General features: G+C 39.8%; 1 protein-coding gene across 1 annotated transcript; it reads left to right on the plus strand.

Annotated features, from left to right (window-relative positions):
* The first annotated feature begins 627 nt into the window (after positions 1-627).
* Positions 628-24,975, plus strand: LOC117508114 (tubulin-specific chaperone cofactor E-like protein). The gene is given in 15 exon segments (XM_034167771.1): positions 628-693; positions 2,061-2,100; positions 2,309-2,392; positions 2,487-2,547; positions 6,381-6,573; positions 7,326-7,465; positions 9,314-9,495; positions 10,529-10,785; positions 14,267-14,374; positions 14,377-14,392; positions 18,342-18,430; positions 18,433-18,479; positions 18,582-18,614; positions 18,616-18,672; positions 24,244-24,975. Coding segments are annotated over 11 exon segments (1,287 nt in total). The 5' UTR covers positions 628-693; positions 2,061-2,100; positions 2,309-2,392; positions 2,487-2,547; positions 6,381-6,422; the 3' UTR covers positions 24,451-24,975.
* Positions 24,976-25,213: the final 238 nt, after the last annotated feature.

The raw sequence follows: 25,213 nt of genomic DNA on the forward strand, positions 1-25,213 counted from the left end.
GCGAGAGTTTATGAATTGTGGTATAAAAAAAAAGCTGCTTTCACAGTTTTTGAATGTCAATGTAAAAGTCAAAGGTCAAATCTGTGCCATATCCTGAAATCACACACAGGAAAATGACAATACCGCCCTCTGGTGGTCGGTCTCACGATTAACAACCAAAACCACAAATAAAGTGGGTTTGTTTTCATATTGCTGAAACCAGCAACTTTGATGTGACAATATAAAATAAACTCCATTTTAATTCTACGATCTTGCAACTCACGACATTAAAAGGGCATACAATTTGTCGATTTTTGTTGTTGTGTTAAATGTTAATTGCTTCATTTTATTAACGGCGGGAAATGCTCCAACTCTCCACCTTTATTGATGCCTTGCAGAGAGAGTTTTCTGTCGCCTGTTATATTTAACAAGAATGCAATTTGGTTTCTTTTGTTTTCCAACCATTTTGAATGCAAACACCAAAATTCATTTTTTTAATGTTATTTATTTATTGAATTTCATTTTATTAACTTACAACCCAAATCCGTTGAGATTGTAATTGAACAAAATTTAATATTTAAATATAGTATTTATTTGTTCTCTCTCTCTCTCTGTCTTCTTTAATCTTCTTCCGGATATAGGGGGCAGCACAAGAAAAAAAAATATCCAGCCGGTTTGTTTTTCATCATGGGAAATTTAAAATAGACGTTTCAGGTATGTACAATTGTCGCCGTTTATTTCGCCTTTTTAAATGCGTTTTTATCGTCATGTCATCAGATGTAGATTATTGTTCATGTATTTGTGGCTGTAATCGGTGTCAGGCTACATTGAGCTGCTGCTGCGGGTCAGATCTGTAGGTTGTTGTCAACAACACAGTTTCTACATATTTCTGTTATATTCCAAATATTCTTTCTTTCACCTGCAGAGATGAGCTACATCGTTTTCGTTGTTTCTATTGGATTAGCCAGTTGTTCGAGTTGTGAGTTTTGGAATGAAAAGTACGCCGAATTCCATTTGAAATATGTTCATTTAATTTTCCTTGTGGCATATCAATCTTATTTTAATGTCACAATAATGCTTAAAACGTTTTACCAATAAACGTGTTTTTCTCATCAATTCGTCTTAAATTAAACGGAACAAGGGGCATTTGTTACATTCGTATATCAACTTTTGTTATCGATTTACCGCTGGTTGTCGCCGTCGTTTTCATTAAATTAACTCCATGTTGTAACCAAGACCCTGATTATAATATGATTATTTTTGACTCGAGTACACATTTCTTGGTTATTCTAACATCAGCCGTACGAAAAATCTCATGTTGAGTCGCGTTTTGTAATATTTTAACAACCGTTCTACGTTTTTCGTTAGCGATAAACAAAAGGCTTCAAAATACTGCGGTTTTTTTTCAACGAGGTTTGGTGTTTTACAGCAGCATCTGTTTTGGCTCCGTGCTTCGAGAGGAGTTAATTCGGTGTAGATATTGATTTATTTATTTATTTATTTATTTATTTATTATTATTATTTTTTTTATCTTGAAAGATATTATTTCAACCAAAATATCAACTGTTCGAAGTGCTAATGGTTTCAGAATTTTATTTGGAGGTCATTGGACAGATTTCTCTCTCAAGATAGATGAGACACTGAAATGTCACTTTAAACGTAACAGGGAAAATAAATAGAAGTTATAGTTGCCTTATATGTGGCCACCAGGACCCAGCAATTAGTCACAAAGCTTCAGAATGACCCTCAGATCAGTTTTATTAGATTTTTCATGGGCAAGGTATGATATATATATATATATATATATATATATATATATATATATATATATAATTATTATTTTGAGTTTTTGTGTAATTATGTGGTTACTGAGGGGGTGTTATTTCAGTATATTCACTTTGGTACAGTATTTTACTTACTTTTGTAGGTACTATATATATATGACCTTTTTTTTTTAGCTGTTTGCACATGTGACATTCCCTACACCATCTTTAATGGACTTGTATGCTCTTGTTTATTGTGAATATTATGTGCAATTCACACATTTTATTTGTGGGGTGTTTTGCGTGTATTTTAAACAGCTGTGGCTCTTGAGTTCAAGGCAGATTTGCCCTTGGAACGGTAAGCTATATGATACCATTTTTTCATACACATACATATATATATATAATTATAATTTATTACCACCTGTGACTTTTGTGTCTCATTTGAGAATGCTGGATTTATTCAACAAAAACCTGGAAAATATGAGGGTGGACCTTTTTAAATGCTGTATATTGACATTGTTTAATGAATAACAAGATGTAATCTTTGACCTTGTTTGTTACAGTGCCAGGTGGACCATCCAAACCCTCATTTTACAGTGACAGTTGAGCAAAAAGTGAGCAGCATTACCTCTGAAGACATCTTTATTGTAAATAAACTGCTTTGTCTTAAAAAAAAAAAATGAATGAGAAAATATGCTTATTTGTGACAGAATGACAAGTGTAGCATCACCCCCCCAACAGGTTCTCAGTCCTGAAACAGACAAAGACCAGTGATAGTGGCTGAACTGGGGGGAAACTGCAGGTAAGCTTCTTTGAAGTCTAAGAAGCGATAACTGTCAAAAATGATGCACATACTTCAGAATTTTTTTTTTTTTTTTTCCCCCCAAACAGTCTGAAAGTATCAAACATTCATATTAATACTAATTGGCTATTTAAAATTTGGTGTAACAGCAGACCAGTGCTGAAAAATGTTGATTTGGAAAAATAATTAACAAGAAAATAATTTGTAAATATTTTTATAATAATTTAATCCTCCAACTAAATTGTTGAACAAAAACTATAATATACTCTCTCGATTCTGCTTCTCAAATCAGGCATTTTAAGACAATGCTTTGTTTATATATGCGGAGCAGGAAGCTCAGTGGGATAAGGAGTTGGGCCACCAATATGTAGACCTGGGTTTGATTTCTGGTCACATGCCTTTGTCTGTGTACTTGGGTAAGACCCTATCGTCATTGCCTCAGTCCACCCAGCTTTAAATGGATAATTTCTTGGGTGTTGTAGTAAGCTGCAATGGACTAGTGTTGTGTACAGGGAGACTTGCAGCCTCTCCTCCGCTTCTTACTACAGAATCCGTGATAAGCAGAGGGATCAATGGGCCTCAGGGCCTAAATAGTACTTACATAAATCTTTGTCTATGTCACTAAAAATTAACTGTCAGAACAACAGACTGTTGGTATGAAATACAAGTCCTCTGAACATGTCCTCTTGGCCTGTTGGAAAATGTAATGGCAAATCATCATGGAATATAATCAATAGATTAGTGGGAAACAAAAATATTGGTTAGTAGCAGCCATAAAGCTGATTTTTTTTATTTATTTTTTTTTTTTTTTATTAATCAGTTGGCTACATACTAGCATTGTGTTTACATGTAACTTGGGCTACTGAGGTTCATTTTATTCAATTAAGATGTAGTAACACAATCCTTTTCTTTCTGGAAAACACCTACATAATTAATGTTTCCCCACAGCAGATGGTCTGCTTTTTAAAACACATACCTGTTGTTTTTGATTACATAAGCTTCATTGATGAATTTCAACAAGAGGTTTTCTTGATTTTCAAGTTTTGTTATGAAAGTACAACATGTTGTGGTCTGAGCAATTTTGTAGATATTCAGTACAAATGGGAACGTGTTTCTGTGGTTTGCTGATAAGCAGCTGACACATTCTTGGGTTCCTCCCTGCTTGTGTCATCTTTTTTTTTTTTTTTTTTTTTTGCTTCTACAAAAACAAAATAAAACATTTATCAAACTTGCATATTAATTATATATAATATTAATTATATTTATCAAACTTTATATTACGTGCATCTTAAGCTGTTGTGGCAGTATCTGATTTTACTAGCAAATACTAATTCTGGATTCTTCATGCACAATCTGTCCTGCATTTATCAAATGTGCATTTTCTCTGCAACCACTTTTATTTTTCCTTCCATCTTCCTGTATAAAGTTGTGAAATTTATAAGCCTTGAATTTGACTTCAACAGCCTCATTAATCTGGCTGTGTCTGAAGTTCTGTGGACCCTGAACCAGAATGCATTAGTGTAGTAAGAGCTGAGACAGATGGCGAGACTCACAATATATCAGTCAGCATAGAAGCTTGACTATCCCAGAGGGATTCTGAGTAGAGCCGCTGTTTGTTTGCATCAAAAGGAGCCAGCTAAGTGGTTCAGGCATCTGGTGAAGATGCCCCCGAGTTGTCTCCCTATGGAGGTCTTCCAGGCATGTCCAGCTGGGAGGAGGCCCAGTGGAAGAATTATTTTACTCAACTGGTTTTGGAACATCTCTGAATATCCCAGATTCCATAATGTAATGCAGATGACAGTCTACAATTTCTGCTGGGTCTGTTGCAAGTTTGACACAGGTTACTTCCCCAGTCAAGGCTGGTACCCATTTACAGCTGGGTAGATTGGGACATTGCAGATGAGGGGACTTGTCCAAGCATAGAAACAGTCAGCATACCTGGGAATTGAAACCAGGTCTATAACCCCTGGCAATAATTATGGAATCACCGGCCTCGGAGGATGTTCATTCAGTTGTTTCATTTTGTAGAAAAAAAAGCATATCACAGACATGACACAAAACTAAAGTCATTTCAAATGGCAACTTTCTGGCTTTAAGAAACACTATAAGAAATCAGGAAAAAAAAATTGTGGCAGTCAGTAACGGTTACTTTTTTAGACCAAGCAGAGGGAAAAAAAAATGTGGACTCACTCAATTCTGAGGAATAAATTATGGAATCACCCTGTAAATTTTCATCATCAAAACTAACACCTGCATCAAATCAGATCTGCTCGTTAGTCTGCATCTAAAAAGGAGTGATCACACCTTGGAGAGCTGTTGCACCAAGTGGACTGACATGAATCATGGCTCCAACACGAGAGATGTCAGTTGAAACAAATGAGAGGATTATCAAACTCTTAAAAGTGGGTAAATCATCATGCAATGTTGCAAAAGATGTTGGTTGTTCACAGTCAGCTGTGTTTAAACTCTAGACCAAATACAAACAACATGGGAAGGTTGTTAAAGGCAAACATACTGGTAGACCAAAGAAGACAGCAAAGCGTCAAGACAGAAAACTTAAAGCAATATGTCTCAAAAATCGAAAAATGTACAACAAAACAAATGAGGAACGAATGGGAGGAAACTGGAGTCAACATCTGTGACCGAACTGTAAGAAACCACCTAAAGGAAATGGGATTTACATACAGAAAAGCTAAACGAAAGGCATCATTAACACCTAAACAGAAAAAAACAAGGTTACAATGGGCTAATGAAAAGCAATCATGGACTGTGGATGACTGGATGAAAGTCATATTCAGTGATGAATCTCGAATCTGCATTGGGCAAGGTGATGATGCTGGAACTTTTGTTTGGTGCCGTCCCAATGAGATTTATAAAGATGACTGCCTGAAGAGAACATGTAAATTTCCACAGTCATTGATGATATGGGGCTGCATGTCAGGTAAAGGCACTGGGGAGATGGCTGTCATTACATCATCAATAAATGCACAAGTTTACGTTGATATTTTGGACACTTTTCTTATCCCATCAATTGAAAGGATGTTTGGGGATGATGAAATCATTTTTCAAGATGATAATGCATCTTGCCATAGAGCAAAAACTGTGAAAACTTTCCTTGCAAAAAGACACATAGGGTCAATGTCATGGCCTGCAAATAGTTCGGATCTTAATCCAATTGAAAATCTTTGGTGGAAGTTGAAGAAAATGGTCCATGACAAGGCTTCAACCTGCAAAGCTGATCTGGCAACAGCAATCAGAGAAAGTTGGAGCCAGATTGATGAAGAGTACTGTTTGTCACTCATTAAGTCCATGCCTCAGAGACTGCAAGCTGTTATAAAAGCTAGATTGGTGCAACAAAATACAAGTGATGTGTTGGGGCGTTCTTTTGTTTTTCATGATTCCATATTTTTTTTCCCCTCTGCTTGGTCTAAAAAAGTTACTGACTGCCACAGTTTTTTTTTCCTGATTTCTTATAGTGTTTCTTAAAGCCAGAAAGTTGCCATTTGAAATTACTTTAGTTTTGTGTCATGTCTGTGATCTGCTTTTTTTCCTACAAAATTAAACAACTGAATGAACATCCTCTGAGGCCGGTGATTCCATAATTTTTGCCAGGGGTTGTACATATGGTAGGCCAACTCCTCATCCCATTGAGCTAGTTGCTCTACACTGTTGTAACTAGGCTGATTATAAAGCAAACAAGCAAAAACTCAGAAACCATCGTTCACTAATAAATCAACAGTTATGATGTGCTAGTCTCTACAGCTACTGAACATTTTCTGTATAACACAGCAAAAGGTGGTTAGTCTCTCTGGATGTCCATCTCATTCCTACAGCACTGTCCGGCTGAGGGGGGAGGTCTTAAGTTGGTGGGAGTCATGGAGCCGACAGAAGACGGGGAGGATCGGACATTTGTGGAGGTGATCAGTGAAAAGTACAGCCTTGACAACTTCCCATGCTGTCGAGGGCCTGGTAAGGGTGTCGTGTTAGTGGTACCCCCTGCTGGCCCTCAGGGTTCACCAATAAAAGGTGAGCCAGAGTTGAATAATAACATTGTGATGTTTCTCTTTCTTCCTTCCATCATACAATATGAAGAGTTTTTGAAGTTATTATTAATCCTCTTTAACTCTTTCAACTCAGTCCACCTGTTTTGACTTTTCTTAGTTGTTTTGTTGTTGTTCTTTTTTTTTTTTTCAAATAAGAATTAGGTAATGGTACCTGGGGGCATGAAGATAGTAATGGCTACAGCAATCTGACATTCACCCTAATGTCCTTAACCTTTTGCCCAAATGATGGACCTCTGGCTGACTTTGCAAGGCAATTGTGGAGTCCAAATAAGAGTGTGACTCATTTGGTCCAAATTGTGTTGAAAACAAAATTATTTTTTTTAATGGCAATTTCAGGGTTAATATGAACATAGCATGTTTGGTAGAAATCAGTTAAATGACCTGGTAGACGTAAGCCTACCAGGTCAATTACTTTGCCCCCCCCCAAAAAAGAACCAACATGCACGCAGCAAGGTGGTGGAACTTGTCCCAAAATACCAGAAAGGGGTAGTGGAGCAAAACCTGTTTCTCAGATTGTAGTGTGATGTCTTGATTCCTGTTGGCTATACATGAGCAGTGGGGGTACTTGGAATAGTGATGCCATAGTAAGACTAACAAACTTGAGATTTGAATTTACCCAAATAAGTTAAAGAATGTGTCTTTTCACTGGACAATCTTTCCCCGTTAGCCGACATACTTTTATTCCTTTTCCTTCCTCTCCCACCTTCTCTCCAGAACGTCTGAACTTACCCAGCGTGCTGGTCTTGGAATCCTGTGGAATCACCCGAGCAGGAGACCCATCTGAGATTGCTGCCTTCTGCGGACATGTCATGGAACTGGACCTGTCCCATAACAAGCTGCAGGACTGGAATGAGGTGAGTTTGTTCATGGTCTTTAAGAGACACCAAGTGAATGTAGCAGAGAAACAAAGGCAGTGCTGGTTGTGTTTATGTCGTGACTAGGGATGTCCTAATCCTATGGACACAATCTCAATCGGGACTGATGAAGGCTGTATTGGATAAATTAAACCAGGTTAATTCAATCAGTGTGCATTTCTTCTCACTTTTTCCACATATGCTGGGTGAACAGGCAGTTATACCGCTGTTCCTTCCCATTTCATCCAAATTAGCAAATCAGGGTATGTAACTCCTTGATCCATCTTTTGTCGATCATGAATAAACTTGGTATAGGCAGTCCTTACAGCCATCATCGGCACCAATTTTGAAATTGGGGTGAAAATTTTGAGCTGTTCAAAAAATCATCCCGATTTGCCAAAGTGGCATCACTATGGAGTCATTTCCTGTCACATGCGGTCACTACGAACAGTGTTCATAGCCGTAACAGCAAGAATGCTCTTCAAACGGAGTAGTCCTACTGAGTACAGCTTGATAATTGTTTGATCGTGCTCCATCGGGGTAAAAATTTGAAGCAAAAGCAGCGTTTGTTGTGGTTCTGGCTGAGAACGCAGCCGGGTGCACCTTTTAGTTTCATTTTTGAGTGGGTTGCCAGGTTTGCTCTTTAAAGCCAGCCTGACAGGGCATGCCATTTCATCCCGTTTTTGCAGTTTTTCTGGATCATGGGGTATCGTAGTAGAACTGTGTCCTGTAGAAAGGCTTGTTGACGAGGCTGCTGAGTTCTCCACAGAGCCCTGGTTAGACGTTCTAAAAGTACATAAACTGTCCCCTTTTCTTTAATTGCACAGCAAGTCCATTTTATTCACAGAGATAATCAGTGATGCACATCAGACTTGCTCTGTTTTATAGCATGGTGCTGATTCTTACATTTTTTTTTTTCGTTTTGTCATCTATGTTCTTCCTGGTAACACAGACTGTGCCAGCACATAACTAGAAAGCCCCCCACTTCCAAAATCATCCAGGTTAGAATTGGTGACTCAAAATTGGTTGATTTGTCCAGTGTGCATACATCGGTGAATGTGTTTGTCCGTCGATATGTGGCCCTCCGATTGACCGGTGTCCTGTCCAGGGTGTACCCCGCCTCAGGCCCTGTGACTGCTGCGATTGCCCTCTGGTGACCCTTGATTGGAGTAAGTGGGCATAGAATAATTAATAAATGTATTTTTAATAGCTGAAACTTTCAGTCAATATTACTCAGTGTCCTAGTTTTACTACTGCAATTCTACACTGAGAGGATTTGAAAATCTGTTTACTTAATTTGAAAATAAATAAAACTAATTAAATAAAACATTGAACATTATGTGTGTGTGTGTTTTTTCTCTTTTTTTGTTCTTAATGTATGGGAGAGCTGTTACTTTGTCAAGCATTTGCATTGGATTAACTTGAAAGTGCTTGAAAGCATGCTCTGTGCAAGTGCAATAATAGGAAAATACTAGTATTTGGATCAAGAATCTGTATCAGCAGATACTACACAATTATAGACTTTTGATGAGGTGTACCCGTGGTTATGCGGACCTTGACTGCTGGTGTACTCGGCTCCACCAGCGATCAACTTGACATGTGGTACAGCTCAGAAAGTGGCAAATGGGCCAGTTAGAAGTTGGCAAAATCCCATACCATATGATAATGATCAATATTAAATGGCTTGTATTGGGCTAAAAAAAACAAGGTGGGAGATGGAGAGGACTGAACGGGTGTCCCTAAAGGTCTAATCCAACTTTTGGTTTACTCTTGACTATGGAAAAGGCCACATTTTGTAAGCACGTCACATTTCACATACAGTTCTGCTCTTCTTTTTTCCTGTTTTAGATCAGTAAAATAATTTCCAACATCCCCAATCTGGAGTTCCTCAACCTGAGCTCCAACCCCCTGGCAGGAATCACCCTTGCACCACAATGTGCTGAAGCCTTTTCCACAGTCCGTCGCCTCGTTCTCAACAACACACAAGTGTCCTGGGACACTGTACTGCTGCTCACCCGGGAGACATCAGAGTAAGATCAGGGTTTCTCCTCTTCTTCAGGGCTTTTTCTGGAATTTTGAGGAGTTTCTAAAATTTAGTAGTTTTCTTGTTCTTGCCTTTGAGACAGAGTAGCTCTTTTAGGGGAAGGGGAGGTGATGGTCTAGTGGTTAAGCATTGGCCTTGAGACCAGAGGATCCTCGGTTCAAATCCCAGCCTGACTGGAAATCACTAAGGGCCCTTGGGCAAGGTTCTTAATCCTCAAAGATATGCCCTTTGATCCTAATTGTTTTGATCTTGCAGCAAGATGGGCAGAAAAATGGCAACATTGGTATAATTTCCACAGTAAAGTTCAAAGATGAAAGATGAGCGATAAAAGTTCAGTGGTTAGGATCAAAGTATCAGCAATCATGATCTGACCTCAGTGATCAGCCTCAAGGATAATTGATCAAGCTCAAAGATGAGGGATCAGTAACAAAGATTGGGGTCACAGGTCAGAAATCATGACCAAAGCTGAGCAATCAGGCTTAAAGGTCAGCAGTCATGGTCTAACGGTTCAAGAGACATCAAAGAACACAATGAAAAATGGCAACAGACATCTAAACAGCAGCCCGAGACGACAAACCTCCACCAAGGTCGGTCTTTTGTTTACGTCTCTGTTGATATGTTACGTCTGTCCCTTTCTTTTTAATTTTGAGACATTAACACCATTGATGTCATCTCTAGTATTTTTTTTTATCCTGATCACTGACCTTTGATCCTGTTTGTTGATCTTTGATCCTAATTGCTCATTTTTGGGCTAGATACAGTAGCTGATCTTTGATGTTTCAACTTTGCCAAAGAAGTTGTATTTTTGTCTCATTGGTCTGTCTTACTTGCATTGATCCAGTTATCAGGGGCAGAAACATAACCTCCTCTGCAGAGTTGAAATAAATTCATCAAATATGGTGGATTATATTGTGCTTGCATCCTGAAAACCTCTGACAGGTTATATCGGTGTCTTAAGAGCTTCTCCCGATGGCAGTGTTTCAGGTTGCTGTTTTATGTGGGGTTTTTTTTTCCTGCAGGTTGGAGGAGTTGTTCCTGTGCCTTAATAAGTACAGTAGTGTGAGTGCCTCCACTGTCCCTTGTCCCACCCTGCGTCTGCTTCACATCAGCGACAACAGCCTCCAGGACTGGGATGAAGTTCGCAAGTTTGGTTCCATGTTCCCCAAACTTGAACGTTTGGTTATGGCTAACAACAATTTGGCCTCCATTCAGGACAGCAAGGATATTGTGCAAAGGCTTTTCCCCAACCTACGCTGTATCAGCCTGCACAACTCAGGTCCAGGAGATTTACTACTACACAACAGCATATTCCACATGCAAAGGAATACTTTAAATTAAAGCTACAATGTGTAGGATTTAGTGTCTTCGAAGGATGACGTTGCAGATTGCATTATAGTGTCACCGACCATGATTTTCAGTTCTTTAGTTATGGGGATTCATGCTGTGGTGCCTTCTGTTGTGATAAGCAATATGTGATCCTGCATTTTACAAATTGAGGATTCTCAAAATTGTTAGCCTGCACTAGCAACCAGTAGACTGTGTATAGGGGAGCAACCACTGAGTCCTGTTCCTTTTTTTTTTTTTTTTTTTTTTCCTTCAGCATTTCAGATGTACTTCAAAGTGGAAAAAGCAGTGTAAGTATGTCCCTTCTGGGCTACTGTATAATGTGGCAGTGGAACATGGCGACCTTCATGAGTGGGCCCGCTCTCATGTAGGTAGGAAGGGCTTATTCTGAACTCATGAAAACCCATCAAATTATTGTTGCAGGTAATTTTACAGTAATGAACAGATGAATGCTATATTTACTATTGCTGATAAGTACCCATAAATCTTACACACTGTAGCTTTAAGAACTTTTATCCGCTAACTTGTAATTTAAATAATGAATATACACCTGGCTGTGTAAAAATGCTGAGCAGACATTGTCTTTCTTACTACTTATTGTCATACTACTGGTCCCATAACAGACAGAGAGGGCCACAGAAAGTGCTGTAATTCTGACGCTGTTTAATTAATTTGGTCAGAAGTGGCCTTAGTAGCCACCACGACCCTACGATCAACAACAAGGCTTCAGAAACAGTTGGATAGACCTGTCTGCTTTATTTTTTTATTTCATGTTAAAAAAAAATACCAGCATGGCCAAAAAATAGGATGATACCTCTGACAAACAGGTCATGTTTTCACTGACATTTGTCTGTTTGCCTGTTGGCACAAGAACTCAAAAAGTAATTAACAGATTTCAATTACATTTGGTGAGCAGAGAGATAATGTTCCAGTAAAGAAACTATTCAGTTATCGATGTGAGACGCAATATATTTTGAAACTGAGATGCAGTAGAATGTTTATGATATAACTAAAAGTTTGTGAGAGGATGCTGACAAACTTGTTGAGCAAAAGGGTAATGATCTCGAAAATTTGGGATTTTTGTTTTGAATTTGATCCAGAACATATTTTGTATCCATGGTCCAGAAGAATTTTTAAGCGGTATGTGGCCTTAGCGGAGATATAGTTCTAGTTCTGAACTGTATCTATCAGAACTCAAAATTTCAGCACTGAATGTACAATAGTTTTACAGAGTTACTTAAGTAGATTTTGCAGATTCACTGATGCCATTAATTGTTTGCATGCTCTGCTAATCGCAGGGAAGGACCAAATACAACCCCTGGCAAAAAATATGGAATCACCGGCCTCAGAGGATGTGTCATTCAGTTGTTTTAATTTTGTAGAAAAAAAGCAGATCACAGACATGACACAAAACTAAAGTCATTTCAAATGGCAACTTTCTGGCTTTAAGAAACTCTATAAGAAATCAAGAAAAAAAAGATTGTGGCAGTCAGTAACGGTTACTTTTTTAGACCAAGCAGAGAAAAAAAATATGGAATCACTCAATTCTGAGGAAAAAATTATGGAATCACCCTGTAAATTTTTTCCCCCAAATTAACACCTGCATCAAATCAGATCTGCTCATTGACATTGACCCTATGCCATGACATTGACCTATGTGTCTTTTTGCAAGGAATGTTTTTGCAGTTTTTTGCTCTATGGCAAGATGCATTATCATCTTGAAAAATGATTTCATCATCCCCAAACATCCTTTCAATTGTCCAAAATATCAACATAAACTTGTGCATTTATTGATGATGTAATGACAGCCATCTCCCCAGTGCCTTTACCTGACATGCAGCCCCATATCATCAATGACTGTGGAAATTTACATGTTCTCTTCAGGCAGTCATCTTTATAAATCTCATTGGAAAGGCACCAAACAAAAGTTCCAGCATCATCACCTTGCCCAATGCAGATTCGAGATTCATCACTGATATGACTTTCATCCAGTCATCCACAGTCCACAATTGCTTTTCCTTAGCCCATTGTAACCTTGTTTTTTCTGTTTAGGTGTTAATGATGCCTTTCGTTTAGCTTTTCTGTATGTAAATCCCATTTCCTTTAGGCGGTTTCTTACAGCTCGGTCACAGACGTTGACTCCAGTTTCCTCCCATTCGTTCCTCATTTGTTTTGTTGTACATTTTTCGATTTTTGAGACATATTGCTTTAAGTTTTCTGTCTTGACGCTTTGATGTCTTCCTTGGTCTACCAGTATGTTTGCCTTTAACAACCTTCCCATGTTGTTTGTATTTGGTCCAGAGTTTAGACACAGCTGACTGTGAACAACCAACATCTTTTGCAACATTGCATGATGATTTACTCTCTTTTAAGAGTTTGATAATCCGCTCCTTTGTTTCAATTGACATCTCTCGTGTTGGAGCCATGATTCATGTCAGTCCACTTGGTGCAACAGCTCTCCAAGGTGTGTTTCACTCCTTTTTAGATGCAGACTAACGAGCAGATCTGATATGATGCAGGTGGTAGTTTTGGGGATGAAAATTTTCCAGGGTGATTCCATAATTTTTCCTCAGAATTGAGTGATTCCATATTTTTTTTTTCCTCTGCTTGGTCTAAAAAAGTAACCGTTACTGACTGCCACAATCTTTTTTTCTTGATTTCTTATAGTGTTTCTTAAAGCCAGAAAGTTGCCATTTGAAATGACTTTAGTTTTGTGTCATGTCTGTGATCTGCTTTTTTTCTACAAAATTAAACAACTGAATGAACATCCTCCGAGGCCGGTGATTCCATAATTTTTGCCAGGGGTTGTATTTATGAATCTGACTTGATGTAATTATTAAACTGTAATTAAAAACTATCGTAAGTTTGCTTTTTAAATATTTAACTTCAGGAAAAAAAATTTTTACTTCCTTTTATGTTACAAAATTACAGTATCCCACAAGTACTGTTACAACACAATAGTTAATAAAAGTAGCAGAAGCGAGTATGCTGTATTTTGTAAAAGCTGCAGCATCCCATGACCTTTACTGGCATAAGTGGGTTTAGAAAATGGATGGATATCTGGTTTCATCTGCAGGATCATAGCTTCTATTTTGGGCATATCAGTTGTGAAGCTATTTTTAAACTCTGTTGTCAGTGGAAGGAACAAAAACAATTTGCTATTTGGTCAGTGTTACTTCATCGCATGCCTTTATCATATTGGATTCTTTGAAGGTGCACAAAAGCAGCATACCTTGTAACCCACTTGTTATTGTATTTCAGATTGTGCCATGAGGACTTATTTTTCCTCAAAAGTTGAAATTCGTCAATAATGTGGGATAACTCTACTCGTCGCCACTGCACTTTCTTCCTATACACGTTCTATCTGGGTTCTCTACCCTAACCGCTAGAAACGTTTATGGATGTGTGTTCAGGTCTTAACCGATGGGAGGATATTGAGAAGCTGAATTTCTTCCCTAAGCTGGAGGAGGTACGACTGCAGGGCATTCCCTTACTGCAGACTTACACCAAACTAGAGCGACGCAGCTGATGATTGCGCAGTGAGTCTGTTATGTGAAAGTAATACTCCTTTGTGGTAATTGGGAAAGTTTTTTGTTTTTTTTTGTGTGCAAACACTAGCAGTGTGCTGAATGATGTGCAACTGTAGTACTCTTGTGAACTTACAGTTAAATAAATTGCATCTCATATATTGTACAAATAGATCATGTCAGGTTTGCAAACATGCACTGGTGCAGTGCGTCACCACATCTGCCACACCATAAAACTGCCTTGTATCTTAGCGATCTGCCTCAAGGTGCTTCACACAAGTAAGGTCTAACCTTAATAACCTGTATATAGTTGTACCAACTATACACCTCTAAACACCATGATCTCATGACTCCATAAGCCCCTCCCTGGGGATGATCTCATGTCATGACTGCTGAGGTAAATGAATATCTCTACAAGTTTGACACTTTCACCACAAACAGTACAGATACACTTTTAATGGCCAAGTCCAGAAAGTCATTGAAAACTGGATCTCAGTTTTGATACAAGACAATTGCAAACCCAAACATTATGGTTCCTTGCTCAGCTTCTGTTTTGCAGGACCACAAAAAAAAGATCCCAATCAGCAGAAGCTTCCCACAGCAACCGCATGCAGCGTTTGTCAGAAACGGTGTGCGTCAAGACTGGGCCTGTCAGTCACCCCACGGTCAGCCATTGCTTCCGGAATCGATCAAGATATCTTTGGTAGTGTTGGGTTGAAAAGATTGATTCGCTGATTTTTAAATCATTTTCATTTTAATTACCACAGATCGTTTCATACATCCAAAGATCGATTTAAATAAATAAATAAGATTGATAAATAAGGTAGATTTAAAAAAAAAAAGGTATGTATATATATATATATATTATGTCTCTCACAGTGGACATGCACCTAAGATGAAATTTCAGACCCCTCCATGATTTCTAAGTGGGAGAACTTGCAAAATCCGCAGGGGTTCAAATACTATTTTCCTCACTGTATAAGGATTAAACAACTCGAAGCTGTGCATTATATGGTTTGAATGCACGACGCGGAGTCTAAAACACCACGACGCAAAGCGCATTCACACCGTATAATGCATGGCTTCGAGCTGTTTAATCCGCTTATACCATGGTCCCACACAGTGAGCTAATCAATCAATCAATCAATCAATTTTTTTATATAGCGCCAAATCACAACAAACAGTTGCCCCAAGGCGCTTGCTAGCTAACACACACAGTATTTACTTAAGTTAACTTTTTTCATGTTCTCTTCTTCTTTCCCGTCTTCAATCTTGTCCAGTTAGTCCGATGTTAAATCTTTATGCCGTTGCTTTGGCTGTTCTTCTCGTTTGCTCTCCTCCTCTTCCCATTCCTCAAATGTTAAAATTCAAAAATATTAAAATTCACTTGGAAATCCATGTTTTATCGCATTTCTGTCCTTCACCTGTCAAAACACAGCTGATCTGCGCCAAATGATTTGCGCATTGCTATGGTGACGACCAGAGCGGAGTGATTATTACAGTGACTTAACTCGCCGAACTACGTGTGCGTATACATGAAAAATAATGCACGCCGGTTTAGACATGGAATTCTCACTGACCATGGTGTGTGTATGTATGTATGTTATACTCGTGTATATATGTGTATATATATTATGTTGTATGTGTATATATATATGTATATATATATATGTATATATATATATATATATTATATATATATATATTGCACTGTTCGCCCAGCGTTATAACAGCATGCCTGAGAAAATTACGTTGCTGTTGGGCTGTTGGTTTCCAAGGGTGTGAAAATGATTCATTTCTCTGCAGTGATTAGAGAAATGATCTGCTGGTTTCTGATTAGAAGCTGGGTGTCCACAATTTAAGATGTCAATCATGACAACCGGACTCTTGTCTGTTGCGGGCAGGAAAACAGAATCGTCCGCTGTTAAATGGAAAAAACTACTGTGTGAATTAAACAGTGATCGTTATTTAATTCACACAGTAGTTGTGTTTTGTTTGTTTTTTTTTTTCTTGTCATAACGTGCCTTTCTGTGGGGCAGTGCACGAAGATTCTCTGGTGTGCACAAAGGTTCTCTGGTGTGGACTTTTCCCAAAGCGCTGGCTGTGCGGCTGTGGTAAAGTTCTGCTGCAGCGTGTCACGCTAACAGATGTGAGTATTTGTGGAGGAGACCAGACCGTTGTCCACGGAACATTTTTAAATTTATAACTCTCTGAAACACTATTGCCTGCATTTTGAGGGCCAAATTTTGTGAAGTAAAGCCATAGTTTTTTTTTATTTTTGTTACAGCCTTACTTTAAAGCCCAAAGGAAACAAGGCATCAGGCCAAAACTGGAAGCGTGTAAAAATGTAACTGTGTCAGGAGCAATGAACCAGGTGTAGAGACCTCTGGCGCCCTCTTTTGGCTGCCTTGGATCTGTTCAGTAATTCTGCTCTACAGCTGCTGTCCATTCGGCTGTTCCCATTTCGTGTTTGGGGTCGCCACAGCGGATACAGCCAGATCCGCATTGGTAGTTGGCATAAGTTTTACGCTGGATGCCCTTCCTGACACAATTCCAGTTTTACCTGAACACACACAGCCACTGGTGTTCCAAAGAGGTCTCCCATCCAGTATTAACCAGGTCCCGCACTGCTTAGCTTCTGAGATCTGATGGGATCAGGCTGAGACAGAGCAGATCGGCCTGCTCTACAGCATGTTGTAAATAAAAATACTAATCTGTCATTCTGAGAGGGGATTTGGTCTGTGCCATCAGTCTTATAGCCATCATTATTAACTACCAGTACTTGATTAATTTGCTGTCAGATCTCAGTATAATACTAGTATTAATATGTTGCATCACTAGACAATCAGGTAACAGCTCAAAAAACAGTCTTATAAACACTAAACCAAATTGATAGTGAATCAAATAATCAATTCTGAATCTTAAGAATCGGAATCGGAATCAATTATTGAATTTAAATCAATACCCACCCTAATATTTAGTGTGTGTGTGTGTGTCCCTTCAGCTACTCCCTTGCTTTTTACTTGTGGTCGCCACAGCAGATCCGAGGTGGATCTGCATGTTGAATTATAATTTTTATGGAGTGATGACAATGTTCACAGATTTTGCAGCATTACTGCCAAGACCTGGGTAGTTGAAATGTTGGAGAGTATACCAGAGGAAGAAAGGGTTGTGTTTGGAGTAGACTTTAATGGACATGTTGGTTAGAATTGATGGGTGTATATATGGGTCATTGGGGGAGACCCTGTTGTGTCAAGGGCAATGGTTGTCCAGCTGCCTCTCCCCAATGCAGTTTTCACTGCTCATACCTTCTGGCTGCCCTTGCAACAATTTTCATCCTCTTGGCTTTTGTAGTCCATTTGAGTGAAACTGTTTTTTCAGCTATGAACATGGCTGACCTGCACAATGCAAAATGAAAAACTGTAACATTAATTGGATTATAAAAGCACTAACTGGGCAACAGCATGATGTTACTTGATGGATGCCGCTGGGCAGAATACTTTATTTGGTTCTGAACCAATGTAAACGGTGTAATTTCTAACCCAGCTACATGCTAACCTGCTAAGGGAGCATGTAGAGCCATTGCAGTGACTAAGCTAGGTAGCACTACCACTAAACAGGTAATAAATTACTTGTTGGCTTTATGGACATCATTCACATCTACAAATTGCTAAAAGTATTCAAATCTGATGTGGCATCTGCTGCTGTTAGAGGAAATGCAAAGATGTTTGAATGTATGCACAATTAGGGCTGTTTATAAATTGCTTCCCAGCTTTCAACATTTTCGCTCCCTTGTTTTCTTACTGTATTTATTTTTCTTTTTTCAGTGACATCCCTTCTCATCCCCCATGTCAAGTTATCAGTATAACAGCAGAAACAATTTACCACACTGAAGGTTGGCTACAGCTTCAACTACATGTCGTACCCTATAACTGAATGTAAGTTCTCTGCTTCTCCTCAGGCTTCCTTCCATTTCTTTGCTGAATGGGAGCATTGTGTCTGCCAGTGAGCGAGAAGATGCAGAGAGGTTCTTCATCCGTTACTATTCAGATACCCTGAGGAGGAACTGCCTTACAGGTACGCTGCACTGTCTCACCACGCTATCAACATAGTGAGTGTTTGTGTTGTGTTGTGCACATGGTTCAGAAACTGACACATTGTGCTCTCTTTCTAACAAGATACCATTCCCATAGTAACCAAGTATGGGAAACTTGAACCACTGGCTGAGATTGATTCTCCGACCCTCGCTGTCTGCACAGGTGGAGGTACACTATGAGGAAACAGTGGAGCAGGTCCGTTAATATCTAATGGCAGGCGTCTCCAAACCTGCTCCTGGAAAGCACCAGCACTGCATGGTTTACACCTGTCCCTACTCCACCCAATGATAATTAACTCAGTTAGGTGTGCCCAGCCAATCAAGAGTAGGGAAACACCAGAGATAATTTATCAGGTGTAAGTAGAGCAGGTAGACATGGGGACAACATGCAGGTCAGGTGGTCTCCAGAAGCAGGGTTGGAGACCCTTTATCTAATGCATATGATACACTGTAAACTCACTGTGAGTGACAGGGTAGTAGACCTGTCATGATGAATATGTTTGTAGAATGATACTGTATATTGTCTCCCCCCCAAAAATGTGATAAATATGATCAATTTAGTATAGTTTTATGCACCTGATAATAAAAATACACCCTTTCAAAGGATAATGACCTTTTAATTTTTACCTGAGGCCATCAGATATGACCATTGAATGTTGCAGAAGCTTTGCATCCCGTCCGTGTGTCTGTGCTCTGCATAAGCCAGGTTCATTTCAATTTATTCAATTTATAAAAGCACCAAATCACAACAACATCGCCCCAAGGCGCTTCACACAAAGCACCAAACAGTTCAAAAACAATTTAAAATTAATTCAAAATGACAAATTTAAAAACACAATTTAAAAAAAGCAAAAATGAAAGAATAAAATTTTAAAAGAATAGAATAATACATACTGTATTAACCATAGCCCTGAAGGGAAAAAATGTGTCTTTAGTCTTGACTTGAAGGTCCTCCACAGTGTCAGACTGTCTTATCGACACTGGGAGACCATTCCACAATACTAAGGCACAGAGCGAAAAGGCCCTTTGACCCACAGACTTTTCTTACCCTCGGAACACAAAGCAGTCCTGCATCATGTGAATGCAAAGACTGGGACGATACATAGGGTTTATCAGATCACCAAGTAGGTCGGTGCCAGTCTATGAACAACTTTTATAAGCTAATAACAGAAACCTTAAAGTCTGATCTCACAGAGCAGGTACCCAATGAGGGATGCCAGAACAGGTGTAATGTGGTCAAATTTGCTACCGTGTCAAAAGTCTGGCAACAGCATTCTGAACTAATCGGAGACCCCCGATACTGGACTGTGGCAACCCTGAAAATAGGACATTACAATAATCATGCTGGAAGAAATCAAAGCATGATTCAGGGTCTCAGCATCAGCCATGGACAAAATGGGATGATCCTCGCTATATTTCGCAAATGGAAAAAGGCATCTCTCGTAACATCCCTAATATGAAGACCCAAAGGACAGCGCAGGGTCAAATCAGTCCAGTCCTATTATTGCCACATTTACATTCACATTTACACATTTACATTACATTCACATTTACAGGAACATCTTGGGACACAGACCTTGGACAAGTTCAAAGACGTGGAACCTTACCTATTTAAGAGTTTAAAAAGTCACATTCTGTTTCAGTCTGTTGCAGTTTTGTTTTGAGTTGCGGGTGTGACAGCCAATCAAGTAGAGGTGCACAGTGGTCTCTCCAAAATCGCTTTGTTTGTGTGGTTTTATACATGTTTCTCATATACAGTGGGGCAAAAAAGTATTTATCAGATCCTGATTGTGCAGTTCCCTACTTAGAAAAAATGAGAGAGGTCTGTAATTTTCATCATAGGACACGTCAACTGTGGAGAGATAAAATGAGGAGAAAAAAAAAAATCCAGGAAATCACAATGTAGGATTTTTAAGAATGTATTGTAAATTATGGTGGAAAATAAGGTATTTGGTCAATACACAAGTTCAACTCAATACTTTGTAACATAATCGTTGTTGGCAATGACAGAGGTGAAGGTTTCCTGTAAGTCTTCACAGGTTTGCACACATTGTTAGCTGATATTTTGGGCCCATTCCTCTATGCAGATCTCCTCTAGAGCATGATGTTGTTGGGGCTGTCACTGGGCAACACGGTCCTTTCAACTCCCTCAACAAATTTTCTGTGGGTTGAGGTCTGGAGACTGGCTTGGCCACTCCAGGACCTTGAAATGCTTTTTACGGAGCCACTCCTTTGTTGCCCGAGCGGTACTGATTTGGGATCATTGTCATGCTAGAAGACCCAGCCGTGTTGCTCTTCAGTGCTATCACTGAAGGAAGTAGGTTTTGGCTTAAAATCTTATGATACAGGGCCACGTTCATTCTTCCCTTAACACGGATCAGTCGTCCTGTCCCCTTTGCAGAAAAACAGCCCCAAAGCATGATGTTTCCACCCCCATGCTTCACAGTAGATATGGTGTTCTCGGAATGCAACTCATCATTCGTCTTCCTCCAAACATGACTAGTTAAGTTTTTACTAAAAAGTTCTATTTTGGTTTCATCTGACCACATGATATTTTCCCAATCTTCTTCTGGGTCATCCATATGCTCTCTGGCAAACTTCAGATGGGCCTGGACATGTACTGGCTTAAGCAGGGGGACACGCCTGGCACTGCAGGATTTGAGTCCCTCTCTGCGTAGTATGTAACCTTTGTTACTTTGGTCCCAGCTCTCTGCAGGTCATTCATCAGGTCCCTCTGTGTAGTTCTGGGAGTTTTGTTCACCGTTCTCATGGTCATTTTGACCCCACGGGATGAGATCTTGGTGGAGCCCCAGATCGAGGGAGATTATCAGTGGTCTTGTATGTCTTCCATTTTCTTACAATTGCTCCCACAGTTGATTTATTCACACCAACCTGCTTGACTATTGTAGATTCACTCTTCCCAGCCTGGTGCACATCTACAATTTTCTTCCTGGTGTTCTTCAACAGCTCTTTGGTCTTGGCCATGGTTGAGTTTGGAGTCTGACTGAGGCCGTGGACAGGTGTCTTTTATACAGATAATGAGTTCAAACAGGTGCCATTAATACAGGTAACAGGTGGAGGACAGAAGAGCTTCTTAAAGAAGAAGTTACAGGTCTGTGAGAGCCAGAAATCTTGCTTGTTTGTGGGTGACCAAATACTTATTTTTCCACTATAATTTGCAAATAAATTCTTTAAAAATCCTACAGTGTGGTTTCCTGGAATTGTTTCTCATTTTGTCTCTCATAGTTGAAGTGTACCTATGATGAAAATTACAGACCTCTCTCATCTTTCTAAGAAGGAGAACTTGCACAATCAGGGACTGACTAAATACTTTTTTACCCCACTGTATTATGTAAAAGCTAGTGAGAAATAAACACTTCTTCAATTGAAAACAATGTTATTGGAACCTAATAATAACTCCTCTGAAGCTATACAGTGAGGAAAATAAGTATTTGAACACCCTGCGATTTGCAAGTTCTCCCACTTAGAAATCATGGAGGGGGCTGAAATTTTCATCTTAGGTGCATGTCCACTGTGAGAGACATAATCTAAAAAACAATCGGGAAATCACAGTGTATGATTTTTTTAAATAATTTATTTGTATGTTACTGCTGCAAATAAGTATTTCAACACCTGTGAAAATCAATGTTAATATTTGGTACAGTAGCTTTTGTTTTCAGTTACAGAGTTGAAAATGTTTCCTGTAGTTTTTCACCAGGTTTGCACACACTGCAGCAGGGATTTTGGCCCATTCCTCCATACAGATCTGCTCTAGATCAGCCAGGTTACTGGGCTGTTGCTGAGAAACACGGAGTTTGAGCTCCCTCCAAAGATTTTCTATTGGGTTTAGGTCTGGAGACTGGCTAGACCACTCCAGAACTTTGATATGTTTCTTATGGAGGCACTCCTTGGTTATCCTGGCTGTGTGCTTCGGGTCATTGTCATGTTGGAAGACTCATCCACGACCCATCTTCAGTGCTCTAACTGAGGGAAGGACGTTGTTCCCCAAAATCTCGCAATACATGACCCCGGTCATCCTCTCCTTATTACAGTGCAGTCGTCCTGTCCCAGGTGCAGAAAAACACCCCCAAAGCGTGATGCTTCCACCCCCATGCTTCACAGTAGGCACGGTGTTTGGGGATGGTACTCAGCATTCTTCTTCCTCCAAACACGGCGAGTGGAATTAAGACCAGAAAGTTCTATTTTGGTCTCATCTGACCACATAACTTTCTCTTATGACTCCTCTGCATCATCCAAATAGCCATGGGCAAACTTAAGACAGGCCTGGACGTGTGCTGATTTAAGCAGGGGAACCTTCGGTGCCATGCATGATTTTAACCCATGACATCTTAGTGTATTACCCACAGTAACCTTGGAAACAGTGGTGCCAGCTCTCTTCAGGTCATTGACCAAGCTCCCCCATGCAGTTCTGGGCTGATTTCTCACCTTTCTTAGGATCATTGATACGCCACAAGGTGGAATCTTGCATGGAGCCCCAGTCCGAGGAAGATTGACAGTCATGTTTCGCTTCTTCCATTTTATAATAATTGCTCCAACAGTTGATCTTTTTCACCAAGCTGCTTGGCAATTGCCCCATAACCCTTTCCAGCTTGTGGAGGTCTACAATTTTGTCTCTGGTGTCTTTGGATAGCTCTTTGGTCTTAGCCATGTTAGTAGTTGGAGGTCTTACTGATTGTGTGGGGTGGACAGGTGTCTTTATGCAGCTAACGACCTAAAATAGGTGCTTCTATTTGGAATAATGAGTAGAGTGGAGGTGGACTTTTTAGAGGCGGACTAACAGGTCTTTGAGGGCCAGAAATTTTGCTGATTGGCAGGTATTTAAATACTTATTTGCAGCAGTAACATGCAAATAAATGATTAAAAAAAATCATACATTATAATTTCCGGATTTTTTTTTTTTTTTTAGATTGTCTCTCACAGTGGACATGCACCTAAGATGAAAATTTCAGACCCCTCCATGATTTCTAAGTAGGAAGAACCTGTAAAATCGCAGGGTGTTCAATACTTATTTTCCTCACTGTAGGTACGGTGGCCCTACGTCACTTCCACTTAGTTACGGCCGCCATTTTGGATCAATGCTGAAAACAATCTGTATGCGCACTCATAACCATTGTTGATATAGTTGTCCTTTACTGCTGTTTATTTGGCAAAGGCCTGCCGATTTGGTCATGCCAAATGGCAGATGAGTATGTGGAGAGCCTTGATAGGTGTGCAAAAGTTGTTGCAGTTAAAAGCTCGTAGTTGGGTCTTGGATCGAGGTGACTACTTGCCGGGATGCGAGCTGCCGTCTGTCCCAGCCCCTGCCTCTCGGTACTCCCTCAATGCGCTTAGCTGAGTGTCCCGCAGGGTCTGAAGCATTTACTTTGAAAAAATTACAGTGTTCAAAGCAGGCCAGTCGCATGAATACCCCAGCTAAGAATAATAGAATAGGACTCCGATTCTGTTTTGTGGGTTTTCTTTCTCTGAACTGGGGCCATGATTTAGAGGGACGGCCGGGGCATTTGTATTGTGCCGATAGAAGTGAAATTCTTGAACCCTTCATTACCACTTTGGTGGTTCATGATTTTTAGTTCCCATCATTTAATAGTTAAATTCCATTATGCTTGCACTTTGGTAGCAATTTTGCTATTATTACTGATTCCAGTACCATGTGTGTTTATAGCCGTATTTGCATGACAGTCTTGAAATTTAAGCATATTCTACTGTAGCATGCATGCCAGTGAATGTTGTCTGATGTTTTTGTTAGGTGAACATCCGCTTGGATCAGACGGTAGCAGAGCTGAAGAAACACGTGGCATCAGTCGTCAGTTTACCCGCCAGCACTATAAGGCTCTATTACATCGACAAAGGCTTAGCCTTCGGGCCGGAGGAAATGAAATACAGTACCCGAGCTCTCCACTCCTACAGCATCCAAGATGGTGACGAGATATTAGTGGTGCCCAAGACCAAGTGAGTGGCAGCTGTGTATCTGGTTAATGTGGATCAGTCAGTGATTGAATGATCGATTTGGAGTAATTTATGACTGGACAATGTAAAATCACAGAAGTCCACCAAGCAGCCCATTTGTGGTGGTGAACACCATCATGGAGTCTGGACAGTGGATTTGTGTGGGATGCTGCAAGCACCTGTGTGGAAATGGAGCCATTCTGGAGAGAATTGTCTTGTTTTATACCAAGCTTTATTTGAGAGTATTCACTAAGGAGCAACACGCAGTCGGCTATCGGCTTAGGCAGAGGCCATGGTGCCACTGCTCCAGCAGCTGTGCTGAAGCCCTTTATCATAGTGCACGTCATGTACCATAGCACTTCCACAGGCAGGTATCCGCCCCTCTGGCTTGCCCTGGTGTTGCACCCTGTTTCGTAGTTGGGCATTACTGTTGAGCGGTGGTGTTGGCCAGCACTGGTCATGAAGTGCTTTTTTACTGTTGGCACAATATCTGCAGCAAACATAATCAAAGAATGGAAAAAAATAAAAATTTTTAAAACACAAATGCACATACTGCTGGTAAAACATCCATGTCTTTTGAACCTTTTTCACCAACTGTGACAGTGTCCTGAAATAGAACCCATTTGATTTTGGGGTTGACAAATACACAGAGCCAGGACATTTTGGAATCATTATTAGAATTTTTTTAACATTGCAATTTAGTAATGAATACACCCCCCCCCCCCCCCCCCCCCCCCCCCCCCCCCACACACACACACAAATAATAATAA

Source organism: Thalassophryne amazonica, chromosome 4 (genome assembly GCF_902500255.1).
Source record: "Thalassophryne amazonica chromosome 4, fThaAma1.1, whole genome shotgun sequence".
NCBI classification, from domain to species: Eukaryota; Metazoa; Chordata; class Actinopteri; order Batrachoidiformes; family Batrachoididae; genus Thalassophryne; species Thalassophryne amazonica.